Source organism: Pezoporus wallicus, unplaced genomic scaffold (assembly GCF_028554395.1).
Source record: "Pezoporus wallicus isolate ANWC-B61680 ecotype Strahan unplaced genomic scaffold, APGP_CSIRO_Pwel_v1 contig_1876, whole genome shotgun sequence".
In the NCBI taxonomy this organism is placed as follows: domain Eukaryota; kingdom Metazoa; phylum Chordata; class Aves; order Psittaciformes; family Psittacidae; genus Pezoporus; species Pezoporus wallicus.
The window spans coordinates 640,174-665,689 of NW_026638337.1; the positions used below are offsets into that span (position 1 = coordinate 640,174).

A 25,516-nucleotide genomic window follows, 5' to 3' on the forward strand; every position below is an offset into this window, starting at 1 on the left:
GGAAGAAGAGCCGCTACTGTGTCTTCTGTTCAACAGAGCATGAGGTTAAGCACAGAAGGAGCATATTATTCTACCTGTTCTGTTTTTCTTTCTGTCTGAGGAGATGGGACGTATTCCAGACACAAGGCTTAACCATTGTGTTGTGGAGTACAGCTATGAGGAAGATTTCCTTCATCTCCATCATGAACTTTATTTTATTTTATGAAAATTACTTCAGTATTAGAGTCATTTCTTGGGATACAGCCAATGGCAAACCTTATCAGTTTTCCAAGCAATAATGAAATCCATCATTTATTAAAAGTACCTAAAAAATAAATGCAACATTTTGATTTATATAAAACCCACTGTTTTCGTTTCACATTCTGGCCAGAAAAAATTATTCCCAAAAAACATAGAAGCATTTTTTTTTTATTCCCTTGCCACTGAACTGCCAAACTGAAATGCTGGATATTTGTACAATCTCTTTATAGTGATTCTGGCCTTTTCATCCACTGGAAATGGCTGTTTTTCACTAGTATGGTTGTTAAGCCTTTTTAAACCTAGGCTGGATTTAGCCCTTAGTTACCCTCAATGGCTCAGCTCCAACTGGTAGCCTGGTAAAGGACACCTACAAAGCTCCTTTGATATGCTGAGCATGTTAGACACAAAACAGGAAGGGCAGCAAAGGATCCTGCTTACATTGTCTTCTCTCTCAAATACTTTGTTGAGATAAATACTAATGAAGATTGATTAATTCAATGGGATAGCCCATTAATTAGGTTTCTTACACATCTGTTTTGGGGGATTTTTCCTTACCTGCTTGTGAATTTTCTAATTGCTTTGGTGTTTTGACCTTGGACCTATATGAATCTCAGTACTGGGCCTGATAGCTTTATATTCTCACATCAGATCGGTTTTGCTCCGAAGCACCAGCATTCCCTGTTCCCAGCTGCACTGACAGTGAAGTGCTGATTATCTGCAGAACCATGTTGGTGATAACAAGGAGGGGCTTTTTCATTTTGTATTAATGTCACGTTTACACTGGATGCAGGAATACGTGCGGTCCAAACCTATCATGTTATGCTGACAACACAGGTTATAGCAGCAGAAAATGTTAGGGATTTGTAACATCACTGCACACCCAGGAGACCATGAGGCTGATGACAATGATCAGTCAAAACGTCCCCTTGCCTCTCTTGCAGAAGATGAAGGTAAGGACTCATGTGCTGTTGCTCTCTAAAAGAAACCTCTGATAAAGATGTACTACTTGAGACCCTGGCGCTGAGGGTAACCCTTGCACATCTGACCAAAGAGCAGTCAGAATGGTCTAACCAAAACAGTACACAATGCAAGAAGTATTGGCAAGGGAAGCAAATGACAGCCAAGGCACCTGAGCTGTGTTAACATGGGCTCCTCCAGATAACCTGAGAGGCTGCTCTGGAAAATATGGCTCCAGAGTGGTGGGAGGCAGCCAAGAGTCTGCTGGCCGGGTAGAGTGGTGTCCGTACTGGAGCTTAAGTTATGGGATAGTGTTTTTAAACCGGCACCATGGAAATTCTCCACTCTTTTGGAGAGGATCTCACCAACAAGTATGTGTCCTCAAGGGTAGGACAAACCTTAGATAAAACAAAAGCTGAAAGAAAGGCATCTGTAATATTTTTTATGGGGGATCAAAATTTTAACTATTTTTTACAAGTATGTCATTTTTTTACTTGCTTTAATTTTCTTCACGTAAATAAAATAGCCCCACTGAGTTCTGCCTATCTGTAGGTGCTGGCAATGATCTGTACAGAGCTTTAAAAGGCTTTTGCTTCAAATAGTGGGAGCTGGTAATCTGAGTGGGTGCTTCCCGTTGGCAAGTCCCTTATCCAGTATAGCCCTGCACACACACCTTCAAGGGCACCAGTCCTGGCAATCTGTCAAGAACACTTCTTAAAATGACTCCAGTGACTTTAGCAGACGGTATGGGCAGATGCAGCAATATTCTCCAAAAGAAGAAACTTTATCCCTGCAAGACTGCTGGCCGGAGAGTCTGAGTGAAGGACTATGTTTTTTTAACATTCCATGCAGTATTTATCCAGGCCTTTTTGTTTTTTTCACAGCTTTTTTACTAATTAAAAAACCCCAAACAAAGAACACACTCCGTTTTATTCTCAGCCTAATGTGATTGATTGGTAAGGACTGGGGACTGCAGTCCTGGCACACAGTTCCCTGTGCATTACTCAGCAGTGTATGGAGCTGGCTGTTTGGAGGTGCCCAGCCTCATGTGCCTGGCTTCTTCCCATAATTGCATACAAAAGATGCCCACATCACCTGGGTGTCCTCAGGCACCCAAGACTCTCGAATCAGCTCAGTTAGTTACTCTGTTTACAGCAAAACTTTCCAGAAAGTGTGTCCCATGGATCTGATAGAAATCATCCCAAAAGGGCAATGTGTAAAGGATTGATTTAAATTCCAGCTTCCAATAGAGCTGCTGTGTGATTTCTCTTCACAGAGTTAAAAATTAGATGCAGGAAAAATAAACAGAAACATTAAGCTCTGAAATCTCTTTTTTTCCACTTTCATTTTGGTAAGACAGAACTAATTGGCCATTCTATTTGCTATGTATCCTGCTGCTGAGCTAATCCTTTCTGTGCCCTAGATTTTTATTAGCCTTGCTTGCTTATTAAGGAAAGACTTACTTTCTAGGACTCCTTTAAATTCCATTTGCTACTACTCTGCCTTTTCTCTTGAATATATTTTTTCCTGTAGTGTTCTTTAAAGATTCTTGGCCTTTTCTAACCGGGGACATATTTATAGTAGCCTGCTCTACTTTCCGTAATCATTAGTGATCTTCCCAGCAGGATGTGTTCCTTTGCCTTCTCCTAATGTGATTCAGGTACATTCAGATCTAAAATGCCCTTATATTTGAACCGTTATGTTGGAGTTTATTGTACTAAATCAAACTCCAGTAAACCTTCCTGAGGCTTTTCTTTGTCAGTTTGCACAGCACTCATGGGATATTTGCTGTCAAAGTCCGTGCATCTTAGTAATAACACCTTAGCACTGTTAATGTAAATATGCTTTACTTTTCCTTTGGCCTGCTCTTTTGTTTTAATTCCTTAAGTATTCAGATTTCTTTCGAGACAGTCGGAGGAAAGAAGCTCTTGTTCTTTACGGACAATGAAATACCAGAATTAAATGTGGAAACAAGCATGAATGTCAGGCTATTAGCGGTGTCTATGGGTATGCCCACCAAGCCTAGAATGGTATAAGTACAGTAATCTGATTTCCAAATTTGGCTGTGGGAGCATATTACTGTGCTTAGAGATGGTTAAATGTGGGCATAAATAAAGTGTTTTAACAGAATTAATAAAAACACTTATACGCACAGTCCAGCCATTGAACACAAATGTCTTTTAAGAAAAGTAGAAGTACTCTGTGCTGTCCTGTGCACGAGTGTGTGTACACATATTCATAGAGATACAAGGTATTTGTAGCCAGTGAGTTGTGGTTCCTAAGCTTGATTTAAAAACTGAATGAGTTCATTATAATCCCTTCACCACCACCCCCCCCCAAAAAAAAAAGAAATCTGAGGAATCAATCTAATCGTATTTACTACATGAACATGTGAAAGTGCTTATCTGGGATAAACCCTGGGACTACATATTTCTCTCTCTTTTTCCTTAAACAGAATGAAAATGCCCTTGTGAAAATAAAGGAGTTAGGAGTCGAGCTTGAAAAGATCAGGGATGAAGTTGGTAAGTAGTACAAGCAAAATAACAACAAAGTGATTTTTTCACTTTAAACAGAAGTAGTTATTCCCTGTGACCTGATCCTGGGGAACCTGCATACGTGTGACAAAGTGTATTCTGAAGCCCAGTGGCAAGGGGGTTTGTGGCTTTGCAGAGAACTGTGATTTTACCTCTTTTTTTGTAGCGATGGGTCCATCACCGCATACACTGGAGCTCATTGTGCATCACTTTTACTAGACAAACTGTTCGTCATATACCCATAGCTTCTGTTCTCAAACTACATACCACCACCACCAAGGAGAAAGCATGCTGTGATGAGAAGTGGGAACCTAGGACCATTGTGGTGCCCAGTGACTGGGAATGCATCATTTACTTATATTTTGCTGTTCAGCTACAAGCTGTAGGACACCAAGCTCAGAACTTTCTTACTAATATCTCTAAGGTCTTTTCCTGGTTCAAAGACAGCAAAAGCAACATGTCTCATACAGTCTGTGTATTCCCTGTGTATTTGCATGCACCACTTTTCCTGTTTGATATCTGATCTAGACAGGAGAGACAGGCAGGGTGTAAAGACATTGAGAGAAGAATACGTGATTTTGTACTGGCTTGAGCCAACAGGCTGAATTCTTTTGGGCTTAGATCTCCCCAGAACAGGTGTGACATTGGGTTCATCAACCACAGGGCAAATGGAGAGGGCGAAGGGCACCTGAAGGACCACTGGGGCAGGGGGCACCCTAAGTACGAAAAGGTGTTGAAACCAGTGATGACTGGAGCTGTGAACAGTGGGGACCCCTCAGCTTTGCCTGCATGTGAGAGCCCAGTTGCTGGATCACACACTGGGTCGTGTTATGGGAGGGTAACTTGGCTGGCAAAGGGGGGCCAACCGAGTTACCCTTGTGAGGTGGGCAGAACTGCAAGACCTCCCTCTGCTTCATCTTCACCTTACCTATGATAACCCACTGCAGAAAAACTGATGCCCAACAGATTGTGCTCCCTGCTGTGCCCTTCTGAATTTTCTTGGCTGATCATTGCTTCATAGAGAGCTTTGTTGTCCCCATGGCCAAAAGATACTGCAGCAATAGCAAAACAGCATTTTCAGTTATTCCCTGATGCCTGCCTTCATCCATCCGCTGCATCTCCACAGCTCTCACAACAAAGCTGTTGCCATGGGTGCATTCTTCAGGCAGGGCATATCTTAAGCTCTCCATTAAACACCCTACCACTTTCTAGCAGGTATGTTTTCTCAGTTTGTACTGCTGAAGTGAATACAAATCACCAGTGGTTTTGCTGGAGAACTTTGTCAGGTATATAAGTGACTGCCTGTTAAGGAGGCACAGAGCAGAATGTTCCAGTAATAGGGCATCAATGCAGTGTCTACTCTTGTCATTGCTCTTGTGCATACAGCAACAGGTAACTCCTCTGCATGAAACTGACAACTGATGGAGTACATGGGAATGGTTTTGGTAAGAACCGGAAATACTCCAGAAAATCAGTGTGAGGTCCCATCTGAGCCGTACTGCTTCAGGAGGGAGATTAGCCATAGAAGTGTATGTGCTTTCTTTCTCAGAGTGTGGAAAGATGGTGTGAGATAGTCCTTTCCTCAGTGGTCCTGTGGGCATGTGCATTGGTGAGGAGCCATCACAGGCCACTTATTCCTGAGCAAGCCACCACTCTTGTCAGACAATGAGATGCTGAGCAGAAGCTGTTTAGGAGCGACAGGGGTGGCTGGTGATGTGTCCTGCTTGTTGAAGATGACCTCTCAATACAGCCCTGAGCTGCAACATGCCCGGTAGGGATGGACAAAAAAATGAACACACTCAGGTACTGTACTCCAGCAGGGTGTGAAAACACCAATCAGGAGTACAAATCCCGGTAGTATCCATACATACAGAAGGTGAATGTTTATGGGTTTTAGTGTAAGTAATTGTTGGACTCTTTCTTTTCCATTGGATGAAAACTGTAATATTTGATTTTGTGAAATAGCCAGTGTTTTAAATCTGTGGACAAGGTGAGATGACATATATCATGTGCATAAGAGCAGTTCTCATCAGTGCGGTGTTTGCTGTCTCTAAAGCAGTGCAAGCTGGGACTTTGGGTGCTATGGGAGACTTGCAGCCTACCTGTGCTACACGAGAGTTATTTTGGTCTTTCTATCTGATGAATCTGTATGTTGTACAGTATTGTACATCTTCTGACAAGCTTTATGCAAATAAAGAATGAAACATTTATCTGACAACAGCCACCATAGATGACTCTATGAAGAAGTGTAGGGAAAACCTACAGAGCATGTTTTGACTGCAACGAAGTTGTAGCTCTGCCTTGTCTCAGTCATTTGCCAAGTAGTCTTTCATTTATTTCAAAACAAGCAGTCCAGTTAAACAGCATGGGTGTTGGTCTGAAATTCCTGATTTCTTATGTGTAATTTCACTATGTGAGACTCACTGATTCAAATGAATGAATCAATAAAACAAGGCTGGACTAGCCAGGGTTGATACAGGTCATGTGCCCAACAGTTAGCTGTTTAGGCAATAACTAATTCAGAATTATGATTTAGGTGCTGAATGTGCCTGGTTTTGAAAGCACACAGACTTTATTAACTTCAGCAGAAACTGAAGGATTCTGCTGTACAAAGCAATGAAGCTGTGAGAAACAATCCACTGTTCAGAAAAGTCAGAACATATTTTTAATGAAATCTCTTTTGGTACATAAACCCACGATTTAAGCAATAGCAGTGATGGATCCTGGTAAAATAGCCTAGGGAGACCTGCACCTTCTGGAGGCAGGCAAAACATTTAGGTTTGGATAACATTATCCACCTTTACCTCCAGCACTGCTGTGAAGTATCGCACTTTATCTGAAATCAGCGTGCAGTGAAATAGGAAAGTGATTCTCCCTTCCCAGCCCTGAGGAGGAATGTGGCCTCTATAAATGCTGAGGGACTTGTTATTTTATGCAATAAGATTTGCTCATGTATTTTGCTAGAAATGCCAAGGCTCAGAAAACATGACAAGCAATTGTTCCATGCTCAAGACATCCATCTTTATAAATTATAATTATAAGCACTTTTCAGCTGCAACATTCAACACCGAGATTCCTGGAATAAAGACGCTTTGAACACCAGCTGTTTCCCTTCAAACTGATGGAAATTAAATGTCAGAATTACCTGCTCCTTTGCTGCCAGAAAAATGGCATGTGAAGTGAGTTGAGAGGAGGGATGCAGATGTGTAAGCACTTCATGAATGGAAGACCATCAGATGTCAAGTCTAAAATTTGTCTGTGTTCATGGTCTGAAAGCCAAAGCCTGTGTACCACCTCCCCCTGGATATGCTTCCCAGTCAGGACCTTTACCCTGAGTGAGGTGGCTGTGATTTGTCTGTGGCTCTGTGGCCAGGGGTCAGGAGGAAGAGTAGAGTCTGCATGGCAAAGAGCCCACTCTTCATGTCAGAAGCAGACGGTCTCTGTGCAAGGGTACATGATATCAGCCTCCAGCTTCCCATGAGAACTGCTCCCTGAAACACAAAGTGCCAGGGCTGGGGATGCTGAGCTGTGCCTCAGACTGGGTTTAGGATCATAGACTATATTGAAAAAGACCCTTAAGATCATCAGGTCCAACCATTACCCCAGCACTGTCAAGTCCACCACTAGTCCATGTCACTAAGTGCCTCAACTACACGGTTTTTTAACACTTCCAGGGACAGTGATTTCACCACTTCCCTGGGAAGCCTGCTCCCGTTTGTGTGGTACAATCAGTCTGGTAGTTACATCTCCTTTTCCATCACCTCCCTAGCATGGCCCTGAAATGGGGTTCGCTGATCTATTGAACACTGTAAAAGCCACTTGGTGCTCAGGCAGCAGGGAAGCAATGTCAGCAGCTCTCATTTAACCCAGCGTGCTGTCATCCTGGGAAATGCCATGTTATGTCAGTCATTTCCAGCCTCTAAGCAGTAACTGAAATACCTACAGAGAAATAAAAACCCATGTGTAACTCTTCTGGAAAACAGCTGATAGCAGTTGTGTTCTGTTTGTCTTGTTCCAGGTCAGTAATACACTTGTATAACTGGAGGCGACTCAGCCTGGTTCGCCAGAACCATCCTCTAAAGCCACTTAAACTGCTTAAACACCGCCTGTGGCCAGTTAGGCTTTCCCATGCTGAGTGCTGCTCCCCAGCTGCGTAACAGAGCCACAGGGCTGCACGGGTGCTGCCTTCTGCTATTCCTGTCCCAGTGGGTCCAGGCCCAAAGGTCCATCTCCTGTCTAAGAAAAAATTCAGTCTTTCCTCACCACTTCTGTCCTTGGCCTCATATGGCTCTGGGAGACTGTGGTAGGGGTCACTCCTTCATGTTGGAGGTGTATATTCAATATATTCAGGTATATCTGGTATAGGGAAAACTTCCTGGGCAAATGGCTTCGTTTTCTGCCTCCAATAGCATTTTTGGGTGCCTGGTGAACATGCCCTGCAGCCCCTCTTTCACTGCTTTCCTCTTCCCTCCATTTTGCACCTGCATTAGGGTTGATTTGTGAATAGTTTTGTTTCAGGTTACAGAAAGACTTTCAGATGGACTTTCTTTTGGTTAGAGCATGTCATTTCATTGCCAGCCCTCCCTGTGTGCTTGGTAACCTCATTAGAGAGGCTGGAGAGAGACAGGGTTCATTACAGCTCCAATTTAAAGCTCGAGTAAGTATGAATTCTACTGAATGCAGAGCATCAAGCACTACCCCTTGCCCTCCAGCTCTGGGATCACTTGGTATGCCAAAGAAAATCAAAATGCAAAAAGCAAGAGAAAAGGTTTAGAGCTCTAATCCAAACTGCCAGGAGACAAGACATTTCAGCTAATGACCATGTAAATTCTGCTGTTTCATTCTGGGTATGATACAGGTAGGAAAGTTTCCTATGTGCTGCTGGTGCAGTGCTAAGCTCACTAGTTCATGCTCATTTTTTCTCTGTAAGGAGCAGAGAACTTGAAAGAGACAGAGTCCATCTTAGTGATCCAGGAAACATCAGGATCAGAACAGGACCCCAGTAGTGATATCTGTCTGGATATTGGTGTCCAATAAGTGTGGAAGCAGAGCTCTAAACAGGGTGAAAAATATGGGGAAGGGGATGGTTAGCTTGAGTGCCCAAGCTACCTTGCACAGGTGTACCTATGTTGTGGTTTAAGGCTTAAAGCACAGCAACCTAACATGATCTGTGGTCACAGCAGTAGGTAACTTTGATTAACTGTTGCTATCCCGAAAAAAAATGAGCAGAGTATGATACCACAGTAGAAAAAGACAGCAAAACACACGCAGGGTTTGCCCCATTCTGAGCAAATATATAGTCATAGGACAAATATGGTTTTGAAACGTTCAAAAATTGTCTACCCAGGCAGGCAGCTGCTTCCAGTCAGCTGATTTACAATGCCATACAGGTCCGTGCATGCCAAAGGAAGGATGAGTGGTTATCACAGATGATATATTCAAAAGGTGATCATTTTTCTAAATCAGCTCTGGCTCTAAATCAATACAAAGGTCTAGAAGTGCCTTTAAAAACACATCTCTGAGAAGACAGTGTTGTTCTTAATGTTATGGTCGTGATGACTTTAATCACGTTTTACCTTTTAGATCTTTGCATCAGCAAACTTGCTCTCCAAATGTAGTCTGGCTTGCCTCAGGTCTTCAATATCTGGATTGATTGCAACGTTCTTCAGCAAAGCAAAAGGCTGAGGACACAGTGTTCACGACACTGCTGTCTAGGGACGCAGGGAACGATACTGGTGGGGAACCAAATGGGAAATAGACTGAATATCCTCAGCTTGATGGAAGTGTTGGAGTTGCACTTCTATAACTCTGTGAATTCAGACACATGGTCACTGTGTTAGTCCACAAGAGGAAAAATTTCACTTTTTCTGATTGCCTTCAGTACCAGCCTTTCATTTGTGTTGAGTCCATGAAGCACACACGATAGTGTTTTGAATGTAAAAAAAAAGTTAAGCAAGCATGCATTAATGGATTCAAGAGGTGGAGCTGCTGTGAAAATCAGGTTTATGGGGTGAGCAGCTTCTAACAGCTGGAAAATGGGACATATGAGTTACATTTCCTTCTCCTGGTCAAATGGTCAATCACACCCCCTGCATAACATGTGCACAGAATGTGCCTTGAGAGCCCAGGCAGCTTCTGCCTTCCTGGCGCATGGCTGGAAGTGGGGACTTAGTCATGATCACAGTTTGAAAGAAAAGTCTTGTATCCCAGTTGAAAGGCTTTGTGTCAAGTGATTGTCTCACATGCTGTTTCTTATATCCAAGGCAAAGTAAAAGCCCCAAAGCCTCGATTTGTGTGTCCAAGACTGTGCTGGCCAGGAGGGGACATCCAGTCAGCCTGCGGGTCCATGGAGTTCCCTGCTTCCTCTAATTAATATTATTATTATGCTTCATCTGATCCCAGTTTTGCAATCAAACAAACATGGGTTTGTGTGTGTGTGAGGAAAAGGGACAGAGAAAAAAGCAACAGCCAGAGCTTATTGGTGTCTTATTGGAGATTCACAGGAGCCTCAGAGTCAGAGAGAACTGCTCTGATCAGTGCTGTACAAATAGATCTGATGCCACAATTTGCTCCCATGGACTTCTGAGCCTGACTGTATGGTCTTGTCTCTACAGCTCTCAACACAGCAAGATGGAAGGAACTACAGAGCAAGAAGGAGGAGCTGGAGAGGCGCTTTGAGGAAGAGGTGAAGCAGCTTCACAAGCAGCAGCAGGAGGAGCTGCAGGTGCTAGAGCAGCGGCTGCAGGAGGAGTACAACACCAAGAGGGAGAGTCTGCAGGAGCAGCACAGGCTGCAGCTGGAGCAAGTCAAATTGCAGCATCAGGACCAGGTCAGTTTCTGCCTGTTCCCTTTGAAGAGTAGACTATGCCAGTACTGTGTTCAGCTAATGAAATATATGGAACATTCCAACATGAAGACACAGGTACCGAACCGATGACTGGTTCTCCCTTCTACTGCTCAGAGGAAGAGATGCACCCAGCTCAGAGCATGCCAAAATGAGCGAGCCTACTTGAGGGACCAGAGTTGCTCAGCTTTGACACTGCTCAGCTGGCACTGGTCCCAGCCAGAATTACAGAAGAGGCACTTAACTCATGAGCATTTTTATAGCCAGAAATAACTATGACATGGGTTAACTGAGTTAATCAAGCCTATAGATTCAGTTAGTGACAAGTTGGAATTAGCATCCAAGGGAGCTGCTTCCCAGTAGACTCTTTGCTATGAAAAATTGCAGACAGGAGGTTACACTGCAAGATTAACAGAGTTGTTTGGGATGTGGATATGAAACACGCAGAAGACAGAAAAATCCCTGCAGACCATCTGGAACCTATTTAATTGTTTTTCTAGATAAATAACCTGCCAATGATGGTGGCAGTGAAAGGAGAATCCTTCACCTTCTGAAGATGTTGGAGTTGAGCAAATCATTCCTATGGGGTGCTGCTCAGCTAAGAAGCAATTAGTGTATGAATAAAGACTTAAGCAAGGGCAAGGTAAAGAACATGGCAACACTCATGAGGTTTCAGCACACAGACAGCATGTTCAAGGACTGTGCTCTCGGAAAAGAGAAATGATAGTCCCTATCCCATTAGTAGTCCACTGAGTCATCTAGCCCCACTTTCTCTGCTCTTTATTTATTTTCCCTGCAATGTTATCAGCAGGCTGAATCCTCGTTGTTTTGCAAACAGTTCTTCACCACTGAGTTCTTTTTGCAAACAGTTCTTCACCACCCACATTATTATGAAAATTAGTTTAGATAGTTTTAAATTCCATGTTAAAGGCCTATCTTTCATTCTAAGAGCATGGTTTTCCCAATATGCGTGGAAATTTTGCTTCTTTTGGGTAATCTAACACATGCATTTGACAGTTAAGTGCATCGAAATAACATTTATTCCATTCAAGACATGCTCAGCTGCAGTAACTTTCTGCCATTATTTAACATAACAGTGAGCAAAAAAACTGTTTAAAGTCACATTAATTTGCAATGAACAGCTGTTTCATTGTAAAAGCAAATTAGTTTGATCCTCTGCATTGCTAGTTATCACAGATAATGTGTTAAATGGAGGGAATAAGATCCCTGTGGTTACAAAACCCAAAAAAGCAAATTGATGCAAAACTGCTCTGGACCACTGACAGCACCTTGATCACCACCTCTTACTGTATTGTCTTTAATGATGCATATCAAAACACCATCATTAGGGAGCTTGCTTTGCCTTTACCCAAGTCTGTTAACAATGTACTGAAGGAGTCCCAACCCATTGGGTGCACAGGAACACAGTCTGCCCACAGCTTTCTTCCAGCTGTATCCCTGCTCCCATGATGGCTCTGTACTATGTGGTGTGTGGTGCACTGCACAGCTTGAGGCAGCGGGACCTCTTTCTGGCCTCAGTATGAGATTGGGGAGGAAGATTTGTGGCTTCACTGCTGTCTTGCTTACTTCCACACTGACCGGAGAACTTGTGTGTCTGCACTGAAAAAGGTGCTGTCATAACCTTCCATCAGTTTATTGATGTGGACTCAAAATACATGGCTCAAGAGGACATACATAGGAATTCGGGTATTGATGACTTTGTAGGATACTCTTTTTCAAGAGGAAGTGTGACAGATTGCAATTCCTTTTTCATGCCCACTGATAATAATTTCAATGTTTCTGTAGAAATAAATATTTTAGAACTGTGAATCATTCATAGGCACTTTCCAGGGAAGTTAATTCAAAACCTTACAATAAAAATCATTGCAGCAAAGTGCCGTGAAGACAAAAGCCAGGGTAGCTCAGTACTGTGCATATTTCTCTGACCATCAAAGGGAGTCAGGCCATCAATTTAGATTAACGGAATGTTGAGATTTCTGAACATTTTGCAAATGGCTTCTTCACTTAAGGGCTTTTTTGCCTTTTCTTTGTTATGTATCTCTTTTATCACCATTAAGTTAAAAGAACAAAACCACTATCAGCATTGACTATTTACTACCGCTCAAGGCATCAACATGCCTGTTTCCTAACGAATAAAACTGTCTCAGGTACTGGAAGCGTCACTCTCAGTAGATGCCTTTCCTGTTTCCAGCTCACTGGAGCTCTCTATCAGTGGCTTCTTGGCAGGCCACAACACGTCTAACCTTGTCTCTATGTCTCCATTCATTGTGGTTGGAGCAGGTGGAAGATATCACAGCTGTACATGAAGCTGCAATGTTACAGCTGGAAAATAACCACATAGTTGCCATCACAGTGCTGCAGGATGAGAATGACTGCAAAATCCAAGGTAAGACAAAGACAACTCCATGGCTACAGAGTTATTCCAGAGCTGGGATTAGCACTGTAGTGAGGTCATGTAAGCCTGGATTTTCTTCCTCCAGAACAGGGGATACAGAAAATTTGTGTGGGTCTAGAGCTTTCATGTTGTGGGGGGGGGACCACCAGGTTTGTCCTAGGCGTTAGGGAGAGCTGTGTACAATGTGTATAGCATCTGATTTGGACCTGAGACTATCTTAGGGGTCTTTGGGCCAAAGACAAGGCTTTCTCCATGAGTCACTGAACACAGAGATAAAATTCCACCTCACTTCACATGGAGAATTCTCTCAAGAGCCTAATCCTTGGGAAGCCAGAGCTCACTGGTGCTTGGGAAGCCAAAGGTCACCGAGCATCTCTGAATTTTGGTGCTTAAATGCCTATACTGCTTCTAAAAACAATGCTCACAATTTTCAGTAGCAAAAGATGTGGCCGTGCTGAGCAGACCAAAGCCACACGCTGGTGCAAATCAGCACCTCAGCGCTGTTATAAAGAATTTTGTTTCATGGGTTTTCCTTGGGATTTGATGCTTCTGGCAGAGCTGTGTCCTCCCTAACAGTTCAGTACCTAAATATGTCCTTGCACACGCCTTAGCTGATATGTAATGGTATCTGTACAATCCTCTTTTTCTTTTTTTATCTTTTTACATATAAGCATGAGAGTCTAATTTTTAAATAGCTCTAAGTAGGTTTTCCCACAGCTTTCCCCAAACAGACTCGTATTGCTTAGCTTTGCACTGTGTCGATTACAGACACAGCCCAGAGCATAATGTGAGCTGAGAAGAGTCTATTCCCCTCTCCTCTAGGCAGAGATGGTATCTAACCTACTATTTTTAAATTAACATATACAATTTTGAAAATAAATAAACACACACAAAAAAAGCTGTTCTTTGCTTAAGGATATTCTTATCTGTCCATTTCTGTCAGTGTTTTCTGATGATAAAATTTGGCTGTGGTCAAGTTTGTGTTCCCTACTTTTGGTGCGGGTATGAAATGCCCTCCTGTGCATGGAAAAGGCATTGCAGCAGCTGCTATCTAGTGCGCTGTACAGGGCATTAGAGCATCAGTATTATTACTGCTGTTATTGTGGCTAGTGAGCAAAGGTTAGAGGGGAAAACCCCATGGAGTTGAGGGTAAAGACACAAAAAAAAGAGTGTTCATATACTAAAAAGGTAGGTTTAAAAAGGAAGAACGGTACTGAATGACAGTTTCATGCCATTGGCATAGACATTACATTACATTTTACTTTGGTTATTAAACTTTTGGTTATTATTAAGTCCAGAGTGAGTTGTTCTAGTATTGAAACCTTTCATTACGTAACAGAAAGAGGGGGCTTATTTGTCTTTGGGTCTGTCAGTCTCACTAGTGGAATAAACCTCACAGGTCATCTGCCACAGCTCCTGGAAAAGCACAATCATTTGCATTTTTGCATCTGAGCCTCTGAACCCCTCTCTATCTTCTCAAATAAATTGCAACCCCAGCTTTTAAATATATCTAATTTCAAAATCTTTGATGTGGGGATATTCACTCTGAATGGTAAATGAACCATTGTCAGACTGACCCTGTCCGGATCAGAGCTCTCTGGAGCTGGGAATTCTGAGCAGTTCTGAAAAATCAGAATCTGGTCATGTAGAAATAGAGGATCCAGTGAAGGATCAGGAAATTCTGATCCCAAAACCAATTTACCTAAGGTTTCAGAGTATTTTGCTACTAGTTTTGTACTCAGCATCCATGCCCTAAAACTGCATCCCGAATTGCACATGGCTAATGATGTCTGTGTTCCCAGAGCCTGGCTTGCTGGACTTCACTTAGCAATGTTATGTCTGTGTTTCTTCCCCAGAACTCAGTGTTGCTCACAAACTGGAAAAGGCACAACTGGAGGAGAACTTTGAAAAACTACGGCTCTCACTCCAGGTTAGCTGTTTTGTTATTCCCACCCCTGCAGTGATGCTGTGGAGCAGCCAAGGGGGCAGCCCCAGCCCCACTGCTGGCTGCCAGCACACCAGGCTGTTGCGTCTTACCAGCTATAGCTTGTCTTGTCCTCTGCCTGTCCAAACTGGGATCTAGCAGAAAAGGTGCTCCTTCAGGTTTTATCCTCCCTCTTGGCTGGTTCAACACAACACCATCTGAAAGAAAAGAGAGGGCAAACCTGAAGGGACAATAAGGCAGCTGGATAAAGCAAAGAAATGTCCTTTTGACCCTGCTGGCCTGGCATGAGTCATGAAGTTGAGCGCTTCCTTGCGTGGTGGGGAGGGCTTCAGCACCTGAGGTGGCTGTGAGCATCACCTTGTCTGTATGGTACCCTGTGGCATGCTCAGAAGCGCTGACCGGAAAGGAACACTGCCTGGCCCTGTGCCTATGCTTTAAACTCTTTCCCACTGGCTGAATGCGTGGAAGCTGGTCCCACGGTGTTGGCACATTTTCATTCCTGCCGGAGGGCAATGCAGTTCCTGATGAGGGATGGACCAGGGTTGGTCGCACTGTACAGCCAGGCTATGGCCAGCCGGGGTCAGTCCTGCACATCACAACTCCCACATCCAGCTGTTTAACACCACGCTCAAGCTCAGCTTTTTCAATCCTTGTATTTCTGTGCTGTTCTCACTCTCTAGATGAAGAAATCCCAAGGAGTGGAGGGCAAAAGCGTGCTCCTGTGATTCACACTGAGTTCAGAGATCTTGTCTGAACAAGCAAAGATGTCACAGCAAATAATGCAGGCTCTGGTTGATTTTGTAGGCAGAGATGAATTACAGCTTTTAAAACCCCTGACTAGCACATACTGTTGCACGCAGCAACTGTCACTGCCTTCCTCATCTACTCTGACAGTTTGAGGCATGTCCGCAGTTTTGCAATAAGCACTGATGTAATGTTACAACCAAGCAATTTCATATATGAAAGATAAAAACACCGGTTTCACAGCAACTGTGGCTTTTACAGGTGTTTTATAGAGAGAGGTAGCAGGAATGCCTTTGATGGTAACAGAAATGAGATTGCTTAAAATAACATGTTGTTCCTATTTATAGTTTCTGAGATGAAATGACAGTCATTTAAAGCTTACACCACTAAATCCTTGTTTTTTACCTTGTTTTAAGGCTAGAAAGAGAAAAGAAGGAGGGAGAAGATATCTACTACCTCATTCAGACTCTAGGGACTGTACAAATGATCTCCCTCATGCCTGTGATGCAAATGACAGCTCTCTTAAGGAAGGACATGCTCCTTCTCATCCAGCCCAAAGTGATGGGGTGATTTAGCGTCAAAGACATTTCATGAACTAGTGTGAGGCAGTGTCAGCCAGCCTCAAGCATTGCAGGGATTTCAGGATTCCCTGAGGCACTGGGTTATCACAAAGCCCACTCTGTGTTCAAGTGACCTTATGTAAAAAACCCTACCTTGCAGGGCTTCCTAAGCCTTGTCCCGTTGCCCTGGTGGTTTCACAGAGCAGATTGACTTGTATGAATGTAAGAGGGGTGGTAACATGGCTGGGGTGTTCATTGATGTGTCTCTCCTGCAGGACCAGATAGACACCCTCACCTTCCAGAACCAATCTCTTAAGGCCAAAGCAGACCGATTTGAAGAGGCTCTGAAGAAAAACACAGAGGAACAACTGAAGGTAGATGGCCACTATAACTATACAGTCATCAAGTTAGGCATTTCTAAGTATGACTCACATTAGACGGCTCAGTGGATAACACTGGGATCCTTATCCCAGGCACTGGGGGAGCAGACCCCAGACAAGACCCAAAATCCTGAGCTCTGAGGAGGAGTCAGAAACTTTAGTCTAGGTCCATCGTTTTCTGATTTTACTTGTTTTTCTTTATTCTTTCACATAGCATTTTTAGCTCTGTTTCCAAAGCATTTCATTAACTCCATCTAGTGTATCCTTACTGCTGCCTATCTTCTTTCCCTTATTCCTCTCTTTCTCTTTACTTTTATGTCTTTGCACACTTAGGATTTTGGGGGTTTTGTTTTTAGTGGTACGTGTGCGTGTGCCTCCTGAACCATCTTCTTCTGCATTCCCTCTTTTCCTTTATTCTTTTTTTCCTGGATTTGCAAGGGACAGTCCTGCCATTTGAAGTATTTATTCAACTGCTCTCTGCTGGGGCACTGCTGTTTATTTACAGTGTGTAAGTGAACACTGCAATTAATCTGAAATTAAATAACCCTGAAAAAAACCTTGGCCATTTCAATGTGTGCACAGCACAACCCCATGGGCAGCTGTATCAAGATAACAGAAGGAATAGGATGAAAGTAGTGGTGTGAGGAAGGGGCTCAATAACTCCTTAAGAAAGGAGCAAAAATGTCTGAACCAGGCTTGGCCGTGGGAAACAGGCAGCATCAGTCCCTTTCCACCTCCTCTGCAGTACTTAATTTACATGAAAGGACAAATTCCGCTGTATCACACTGATGTTAATGCCAAGCACCACCAAGCAGCTCACTGGAGTGAGTTACACTGGGAAAAATCCAGAGCAGCTTAAGTCAGAAGACAGTATTTCATGAGTATAACTCAGAGTACATCCTTTTCCCACAGGTTTAACCCTAATATCCCCTGCATCTGAAGTTCTCAAGCCAAAGAAGAACTTTTTCCCGCTATATCTGATCTTTGTTAACAGGCACTGCGATGTTGTGGGGCAGGCAAGACAGAACACTGGAGTTTACAACTCCAGTCCCCTTGTCTAGTTTCCTCAGTTTCATGTTTGTACTTTTTCAAAGCCAAAATCCCTGCACAATCATAAAACACAGTTGTCAAGAACTGCTATGTTCCCAAGCTAGGAATAGGAATGAGGTTTCTGAACAACCTGGCTTCCCATCCTTCTAGCCATCAGGGTGGTCAAAAGAAAGGTACTGTTGGTTATCCAACCAAAGGGATGGTCTAGGAGAGAATGTCAGGGTCCTGATGGGCTGCAGAGGCCCAGGTCTAGGTGGTTTTCACATCACTGAGACTCCTAAACCACTGGGTGCATTGAGGAAACTTTGTCTTATGAAGATGTGTTTATGGCTAACTGACATCAAAGCACCTGGTATATTTCCTAGATTGTACGAGCTCCATATCTGCATTTAGAGAAAGATCTGAAGAGCTTAAAACATGTTCTGGAAATGAAGAACCACCAGATTCACCAACAGGAGAAGATGATTATGGACCTAGAAAAACAGGTGAGTTATCATTTTTCCTCTGGAAGAGACAACAGAGAGATAATAAACTAGAAGTTTGTTTACAGCAGATGAACTTTAAAAGGGTGAGGAAACACATGAGGTTGAGGCAAGACACAGTCAAAAGGGTTCACAAATGGATCTATATTGTGTGATTCCACTGTCAACCTACATACCTGTGCCATGTCTCAGGCTTTCACTCAGAAATTGAGACTTTTTCCCATCCGTTCACCCACCAATGACACTCTGGATTTCTCCCACACATCCATTGATCTGTATTGCTTTTTCATGCAACACATCCTCAGCCTGTTACATAGCCAGTGAGGGAAGTGGTGTAGGAAGAATGCAAGAAGTGGAACTTTGTGTTAGTCCAGGGCTTCATTTTGTACCCCAACCTGCACCACAGGAGCCAGGTAACCATTTAGGGCTGGAAAGGGCAAGTAGAGGAAGACTGAGCCACATGTGTCTTGCTGCTGCTTGTGCAGGCATTTAGGGAGCTCCAAGGCACAAGTATGAATTAGCAATATTCAGCAAGCAGTCCCTAGCAAGGCTTATGCTAGGAGAGGTCTCTCCATCCCTAAAGTAATGCTTTTCTGCAGTCTACACTGTTTTCTCACTCATTGCTTGTGGCGTTTCCTAATGAAGAACTCCCCAGTTCACCATCAATTACCATTTTTGTTGGAGAGAAGGTTCATTTTGTAAGGCATAACCTACAGTGACAGTAAGAGTACAGTGTGGTGGCAGGGTGAGGTAATGCCTCAGCTGGGGAGCCAGGGCAGCTGGTTCAGCACAGCATTCAGCAAGATTTGTTTCCATTTGCAGGGAAATTTGAGAACTCTGATGCTTATTTTGCTGAACAAATGCTTAAGTGCTTGTACAGAAAAATGCCTCTTTACAACTGAGGCTTGTTCACTGTGCTCCTTCCAACACGCTGCCCCTAGAGCTGAGCCAGCGTCTGAAAACGTGCTGTATAGTGTTCTACTGAAAAAAATACAAACCAGACAACAGCCTACATAATTCCTGGTAATGAGCTGCTTTCGCTAATTAACCACATACAAGACACAGTCCTGCTCCTGTCCTTTGTAACACAGAGGCTGCTGGGGCACAAAGGCTTTCTGTATAAAGATAGAATCACAGAATGGTTTGGGTTGGCAAGGACCTTAAGATCAACAAGTTCCAACCCTGCTGCCATGGTCAGGGACACCTCACACTAAACCATGCCACCCAAGGCTCTGTCCAACCTGGCCTTGAACACTTCCAGGGATGGAGCATTCACAGCTTCCCTGGGCAACCCATTCCAGTGCCTCATCACCCTCACAGTAAAGAGCTTCTTCCTTATATCTAACCTGAACTTCCCCTGTTTAAGTTTGAACCCATTACCCCTTGTCTTATCACTACAGTCCCTGATGAAGAGTCCCTCTCCAGCATCCTTGTAGGTCTCCTTCAGATACTGGAAGGCCGCTCTAAGGTCTATGAGACTACTCTGAGATCCGCCTTTATAAGTATCAGAACATTTAGGACATCTCCAGATGCTGTGAAAGATGGGATGCCTTGTATGGGAGCAGGAAAGTGTTTCAAATAGAGGGTCAGGCTTGGCTCCTTGTCTGCGAAGGGGAGGCTGGAAATGAAGGTGGCAGGAGAGGCATGGTATAGGGTGAGGGTTGCAGTGGAAAGGGCAGGAGATGCACATCTTCTTCCACGCTACATGCTGACATACCTACTACTTCTTAAAACTATTCAGGGAGCAAAAATGGCTCTCAGAGCATTTCAAAACGGAGCCCGGTATTTGCTCTGGTTTAACAAAACATATTGGGATAGGCCAGAATATCTGAGAATCGGGAGTACCCTTTATGGTTACCTACCTAGGCTGGAAACCACTGCATAAAACTGATGCCTCTGACATAAAGTGTGAGTTATTGCTAACTCCAGTGCACAATATTTTGGTTCTTTATAAAAGGTTGTGAAATTCAATAACAGAGCTCACACAGAGCTAAGGTTACCCTGTGCTATCTTGTTTTCTTGCAAAAATGTTGAATTCAGCAAAATTCAAACTGATAGAAAATTAAGAGCTAAGGTGATAAAGTACGTCAAATTCAAAACTTGGGGAAAACAGGGCATCTCAGGCTGTGGTACCTGCCTACAAACATCTTACTGACATCTTAATACACTGCTATTGACATCCTCAAACTCTGTCCTTGAAACGTCCCAAGTAAAATCTGCCTACACTTGGGATAGGATTCATTTCACTTAATTGTAACTTAATGTTAAATGTCTAGTTTAAGCCTGTCATTAAAGTCGACACTGTCAGTAGTGGAGAGAAGTGTCTCCAAAGGGCAGCCCACCTCATGTGAGTGCAGCAGCAGTCTAAGGTTGCTGCTGGGTGTAATCTGTGTTGGTAGGTAACTCTTTCCTCCCCAAAACTAGGGAATCATAATCCTAGAGGTTGGATGCCAGACATTTATGTCTGATGAGATTACCTGAGCTGGATGATGCACATCATACCACTGTGCACTCCTCCTTCATCACTGGATGACCACTTGCACCACAGTGCCATTTCCAACCCCATGATCCCCAAGCGCCACCAGCTCTCTGTCCAAGAGCAACATCTGGTAACTCTGGCTCCTGAGGGATAAAAACTGTGGGGGAACCACTGAGGAAGAGGTTTTATATGCACTGCACAAGACTAAGACCTTCCTCTTCCTCAGTTAGCAGTAAGAGGTAGTTCAGCTCTGCCCCTGCTGAATGCTCTGCTGATGACCCCACTTCTGCAGTATGATGTGGTGTGACTCAGATCTGTAAGTCTCAGCTGCGGTTAAGATGACCACCTTCATCTTTTCTCAAATACAGAATTTGCTTTAGGGACAAATAACGATAAGGAACAGACTCTCTCAGATCAGGTGTTGGGCTTTCTGCAGACTGAACAAACCTCCCTTTGTTGTAGGCGGAAAAAAACCTAAAACTGGAAGAAAGAATCACCATGCTGCAACAGCAGAATGAAGAACTCAGAGCCAGGATTGAGCAAAATACTGTCATAACAAGGTTTGTGCTGATATTTGCAATCTGTCTGAGCTTGGAAGGAGACTCCAGATCTTAGCTGCCCAAGGCTGACACTTATTTCCTAAGGGAAAAAACTTATTTCTTCCTGAAAGTGCATTGGTGTCCTGTTCTGCTTGTTTTATCAAATCTCCTTCATATTGGGGTTTGCTTACTTCAGTGTAAGGAAGGCCACGTATCTGTGTACTCCCATGATTATTATGCTGAAAGAAAAGTTGCCAGTGGCTTCTAATCTCAGCATCAGTGCCCTGAGACCCGTTAGTCAGTGGGTAATGAGGATGGGAAATGGGACAGTTTCAGAAGAGACATCCTAATGATGCCACTGTCACCCAGGCCGAGTTATCCTTTGGTGTGTTTTTTCATCTGCACTGTTTGCACCCTTGTCACAACTTGACAAAGGTGACAAGGCTCCTTGTGTTAGGTGGTATAGAAGGAGAAGGGTAGGACAGTCACTGTCCTGGACAGATTTTAGTCTGCTGTAAGGCAAGAGACCACAGTAAGAGCCAGGAGGAAGGGGAACCAGGGATTGATGCTGGAGCTGAACTTGTCCTAGCACACAAGCTGCGTAGCTGTCATTGTTGCCAGAAATAATGCTATTTGCTTCAAATGCAATTTAATTTTTAGCTGACATTTTAAAGCCTCAGCATCTCATCTCTGATTTAATTTTAGTTTTTTTTCTTTCTAGTGTCTTCTTTTTTAATGATTCAGCCTTTAATAATTGTCTCGCATGTAGATGTTTTAAAAAGGCAGCACTGTTTAAAGTAGCATTCGGATTGGGTGAGGATTATATTTCCTCTCACCTGATTTAAATACCTGTAACACACATGTCACTGTCTGAGGTGGGTGTCTGCAGGCTTGCTGTGCTTGGGGAAGAAAAACAGGGATTTAAATGTCTTGATTCCCCAGACCAGTTTGATGCTTTGGGCTGAGTGAGTTGTGGTCTAGAAGTGGCAGTCTCTCTCCACGCCTGTAATAGCATCCAGGGTGTCTGGGTCAGTGCTTGGCATCTCTGCATTGCAGCTGCCTGTCTCTGGCTGGGTGAATAGCACCCTCCATGGCCAGCACCTGGCTGCAGTGCTTTGCTTCTTGCCTCTAACTATGTAGATACTGGTTTTGAAGAACACCTCTGGGGAGAAATTCTTGAGGTCAGCCTGGGAAGTCAGTTCAGAGGACAGTGATTTTCCACAGTAACAGTCTGGGTACAGCTCTGGGGAACAGCTACAGGGACAGCATTAGCCAGGGCTTTAAAGCCAGAGTTATTAAAACATGCGTTTTCCTGGCAGCAGCAGCCACCCTGACTGCTCATTTCTGTTGTACTGGCACTGCCTGTAGTGCAGCAGGAGCTGCCCTCACTGTGGAGTAGTGCGGATTAGAGCAATTTCTGCTGATCTGCAGTTTGGGTGCCTGTGTGGCTGAGGCAGCCCAGCAGCAGTGGGAGGAGGAATGGGAGCCAGAGCAAAGCCGGTGTCTGCAGCACAGACAGAAGTGGTGGCCCAGAGGAATGAGGAGGTTTGAGGGAAGCACCCCTGATTGATTTCCAATCATAGCTAAGGGCAGGTATAAAGGAAGGGAGAAGTACCTTGTACATAGATCATGCACCAGCTTTGGATACAGGAGCTCCACAGAGTACCTGCAGGGACTTCCCCAAGCACTTGAATAATTCATCTGATTTCCCAACATCTTAGATTTTCTCCCCAAATCAACCAGAATTTTTTTGTCCTTTGGGCTGGGATGTTTGAGGAATGGTATTTTCCAGCACTCTAGAGATGAAGATGACCAGGATGGTGTCTGGTCTCTGTCAGAATAACCCAGACACCTACTGACCTCTGGGCTTTTTGGGAGAGGCTTTAAAAAGTGAGTTGAGCACGCAACTCAAGCATCACTATCGTGTTGCTGTGCCCCTGCAGACCTCTGCGGTTTTATGGCTGTCATTTGTTATAGCTGCCTAGATTTTGGGGAGGCTGGGAGAGGAACATGTCTAATCATAAGCCTGCAGTGCTGAGGATGAAGGTTTCCCTAGATGGGTTGGGTCTAAAATTGGAACATGTATCTCAAGATACAAACTTACATAGTGAAAACACATTTGCTTTTACACTGAATGATGAAGAGGTGCTGTACATCTGTATGTAAGCAGCGATGCTGCATCTGCTCATGTCTGTCCCCATGGTGCAGCAGCAGCAGACTCAGGTTGGCTGAGCTGGCGGCAGAGGCTTTGCTGGAGGATGCCGGCACTGCTGGCTGTGCAAGCTGTGTCTCTGAGTGGCGTGAAGCTGGCTCTGCCTGTGCCTGCTCACATCACGTCAGGTCACACAGTGTGAATTCCCAGTGTGATGTGCACAAGGCTAAAATGAGCAGCGTGACAAGCTTCCTCCATCCATGTGCCAGAGCCGGTCTCCCTGGGGGACGTGCCCACATGAAGCATGATGGGCTCACTGGCATTTGGCTGCATGGCTCTTGCCTGCTCAGATGTCTCCCTACTCAGCTGCAGATCATGGGAATAACTTGCAGCCTGCCTCTGCCAACAAATTGCAGTGTTCATTGGTGCTGCAAAGTCTACTGTGTGAGACACTCCAGAGGACACCGATACCATTGCATCCTACCAAACCTCTAGCAAGCAGCATGAAGCAGCACTGTAAAGAAAGCTGATACACACTGATGGGCTGTGGATTGCCCTTGCCTTTTGTCCAAGCAGTGCCTTTAGCTGAAGAGGGAGTTGAGCCATTCACTGTGCTGTGAGGTCTGTGCTGGAGTGACAAGCCTGTTCCCAATACCCATGTGAGCTTTACCAGCCAGTCACACACTAAGAGCATCACAAAGGCAGGGAAGGCATGTGCTTTTATTTTCTCTGTGACTGTAGTGATAGGGACAAGGGACATGGCTTTAAGCTGAAAGAGGGGAGATTTTGATTAGACATTAGCAAAAAATTCTTCAGCATGAGGGTGGCAAGACATTGGCACCCCATCCCTGTGCCAGTGATGGGTGCCCATCCCTGGCAGTGTTCAAAGCCAGGTTGGACAGGGCTTTGAGAAACATGGTCTAGTGGAAGGTGTCCCTGCCCATGGCAGGGATGATCTTTAAGGTCCCTTCTAACCTAAGCCAGTCTATGATTCTAAAGTTCTATGATTCCAAGGTTCTATGATTCCATGAAAGCTGGCTGGAAAAGGATGTACTGGGGCTTTGTGTATAACTTATTGACAGTCTTGTTAGACACTGCAAAGAAAAAGCAATTCCATGTGTAGCAAGCAGTTTCCTATGGAGCTGTTTCTTCAGGGTGAGCTCCCATGTGGACTTTGTTGTGCCTGTTAGACCATGAGCTCATGCCACAGCCAGTTCTCAAAGGGACTGTGAATAGGATTTTCCTCTTCTACCAGGCAAGCAGCTTTCTGAAAACTGCTGCCAACTTATGTCCTTTAATCCCTGGATTCTACCAGCCAGTGCTTCATGGTTCAAAACTGGCAGGGGGGTGTGAAAGGAACAGACTATTTGTGCTCACCTCAGCTTCATTTCTGTAGGACCCAAGGCTAAAAAAGCAGAAATTCTTTATAAATCTTTTTAAAAAAAAGTCAGAAATGCCCCCCACCCCCCATCCCCACCCAGAGACTGCTGATACCATGCGAGTGGACCAGCAGTCCATGACATCTGCTATGGGCTTCAGGCTATACCCAGAGAAGGAGTTGGGCAGAATTCCACGTGTGCATCCAAAATCCACACCCAGTTGCTGGGGATGAGGTTAGGTGCCTCCCCGTTTTATTCCTGTAACATCCTAAGTGCCTGTAAATCACATTAGATACATGCCCAGAGCTGCCCCAGGCGGATCACATCAGGACCTGCCTCCTGCCCAAGCGTAACAGGCTGCAGAAGAAAGGTGTTGCCACACACATCCTCTGGGATGGTGATGTCTCCAACACATGCCCAGAACACATCTGGATCAGGTCCCACACTGTGCCCGCCCTGCCCCATTTCTTTTAAAACCAGTCACCTGGTTAGATGAGAGCAGACTCACTGAGGCTGTGGTGCCCATAGGACACCTCCATGCACCAGCTCCCCAGGGTTAGGGCATTCTGGGGACAACACATCTCTGTCATGGGCAGTCAGGAATAGAGGGTTCATTGGGACCAAGGAAGAAGGAGCTGCTAAAGGACCCATAGCCTCACAAACATTGACAGAGCGGAGGGAAGGCCTTGAAGCTGAGCTGCATCCTGCATCAGGACATCATCTAAAATGAGGAGCATGGAGGGTGCAGAGTCCTTTCCTTTTGCGTGCAGTAGCAGCTGGTTACAAGAGTCAGGGATGGAACTGCTGCCTCTCAC

General features: G+C 44.3%; 2 protein-coding genes across 3 annotated transcripts in view; one reads left to right on the forward strand and one right to left on the reverse strand.

Annotated features, from left to right (window-relative positions):
- MTUS2 (microtubule associated scaffold protein 2) overlaps positions 1–25,516 on the forward strand; it is a 169,697-nt gene that overhangs the window by 141,825 nt on the left and 2,356 nt on the right. For both annotated transcript variants that reach the window (XM_057410384.1, XM_057410385.1), the window contains 7 exons: positions 3,653–3,719; positions 10,346–10,560; positions 12,877–12,982; positions 14,848–14,921; positions 16,516–16,614; positions 18,036–18,155; positions 21,094–21,191. In XM_057410384.1, coding sequence (XP_057266367.1) covers positions 3,653–3,719; positions 10,346–10,560; positions 12,877–12,982; positions 14,848–14,921; positions 16,516–16,614; positions 18,036–18,155; positions 21,094–21,191 — 779 coding nt within the window. The remainder of the gene's footprint in view (positions 1–3,652; positions 3,720–10,345; positions 10,561–12,876; positions 12,983–14,847; positions 14,922–16,515; positions 16,615–18,035; positions 18,156–21,093; positions 21,192–25,516) is intronic.
- SLC7A1 (solute carrier family 7 member 1) overlaps positions 14,819–25,516 on the reverse strand; it is a 57,179-nt gene continuing 46,481 nt past the window's right edge. The window contains exon 13 of the mRNA XM_057410389.1: positions 14,819–15,133. Within this exon, the coding sequence (XP_057266372.1) occupies positions 14,913–15,133 (221 nt within the window). The 3' untranslated portion in view covers positions 14,819–14,912. The remainder of the gene's footprint in view (positions 15,134–25,516) is intronic.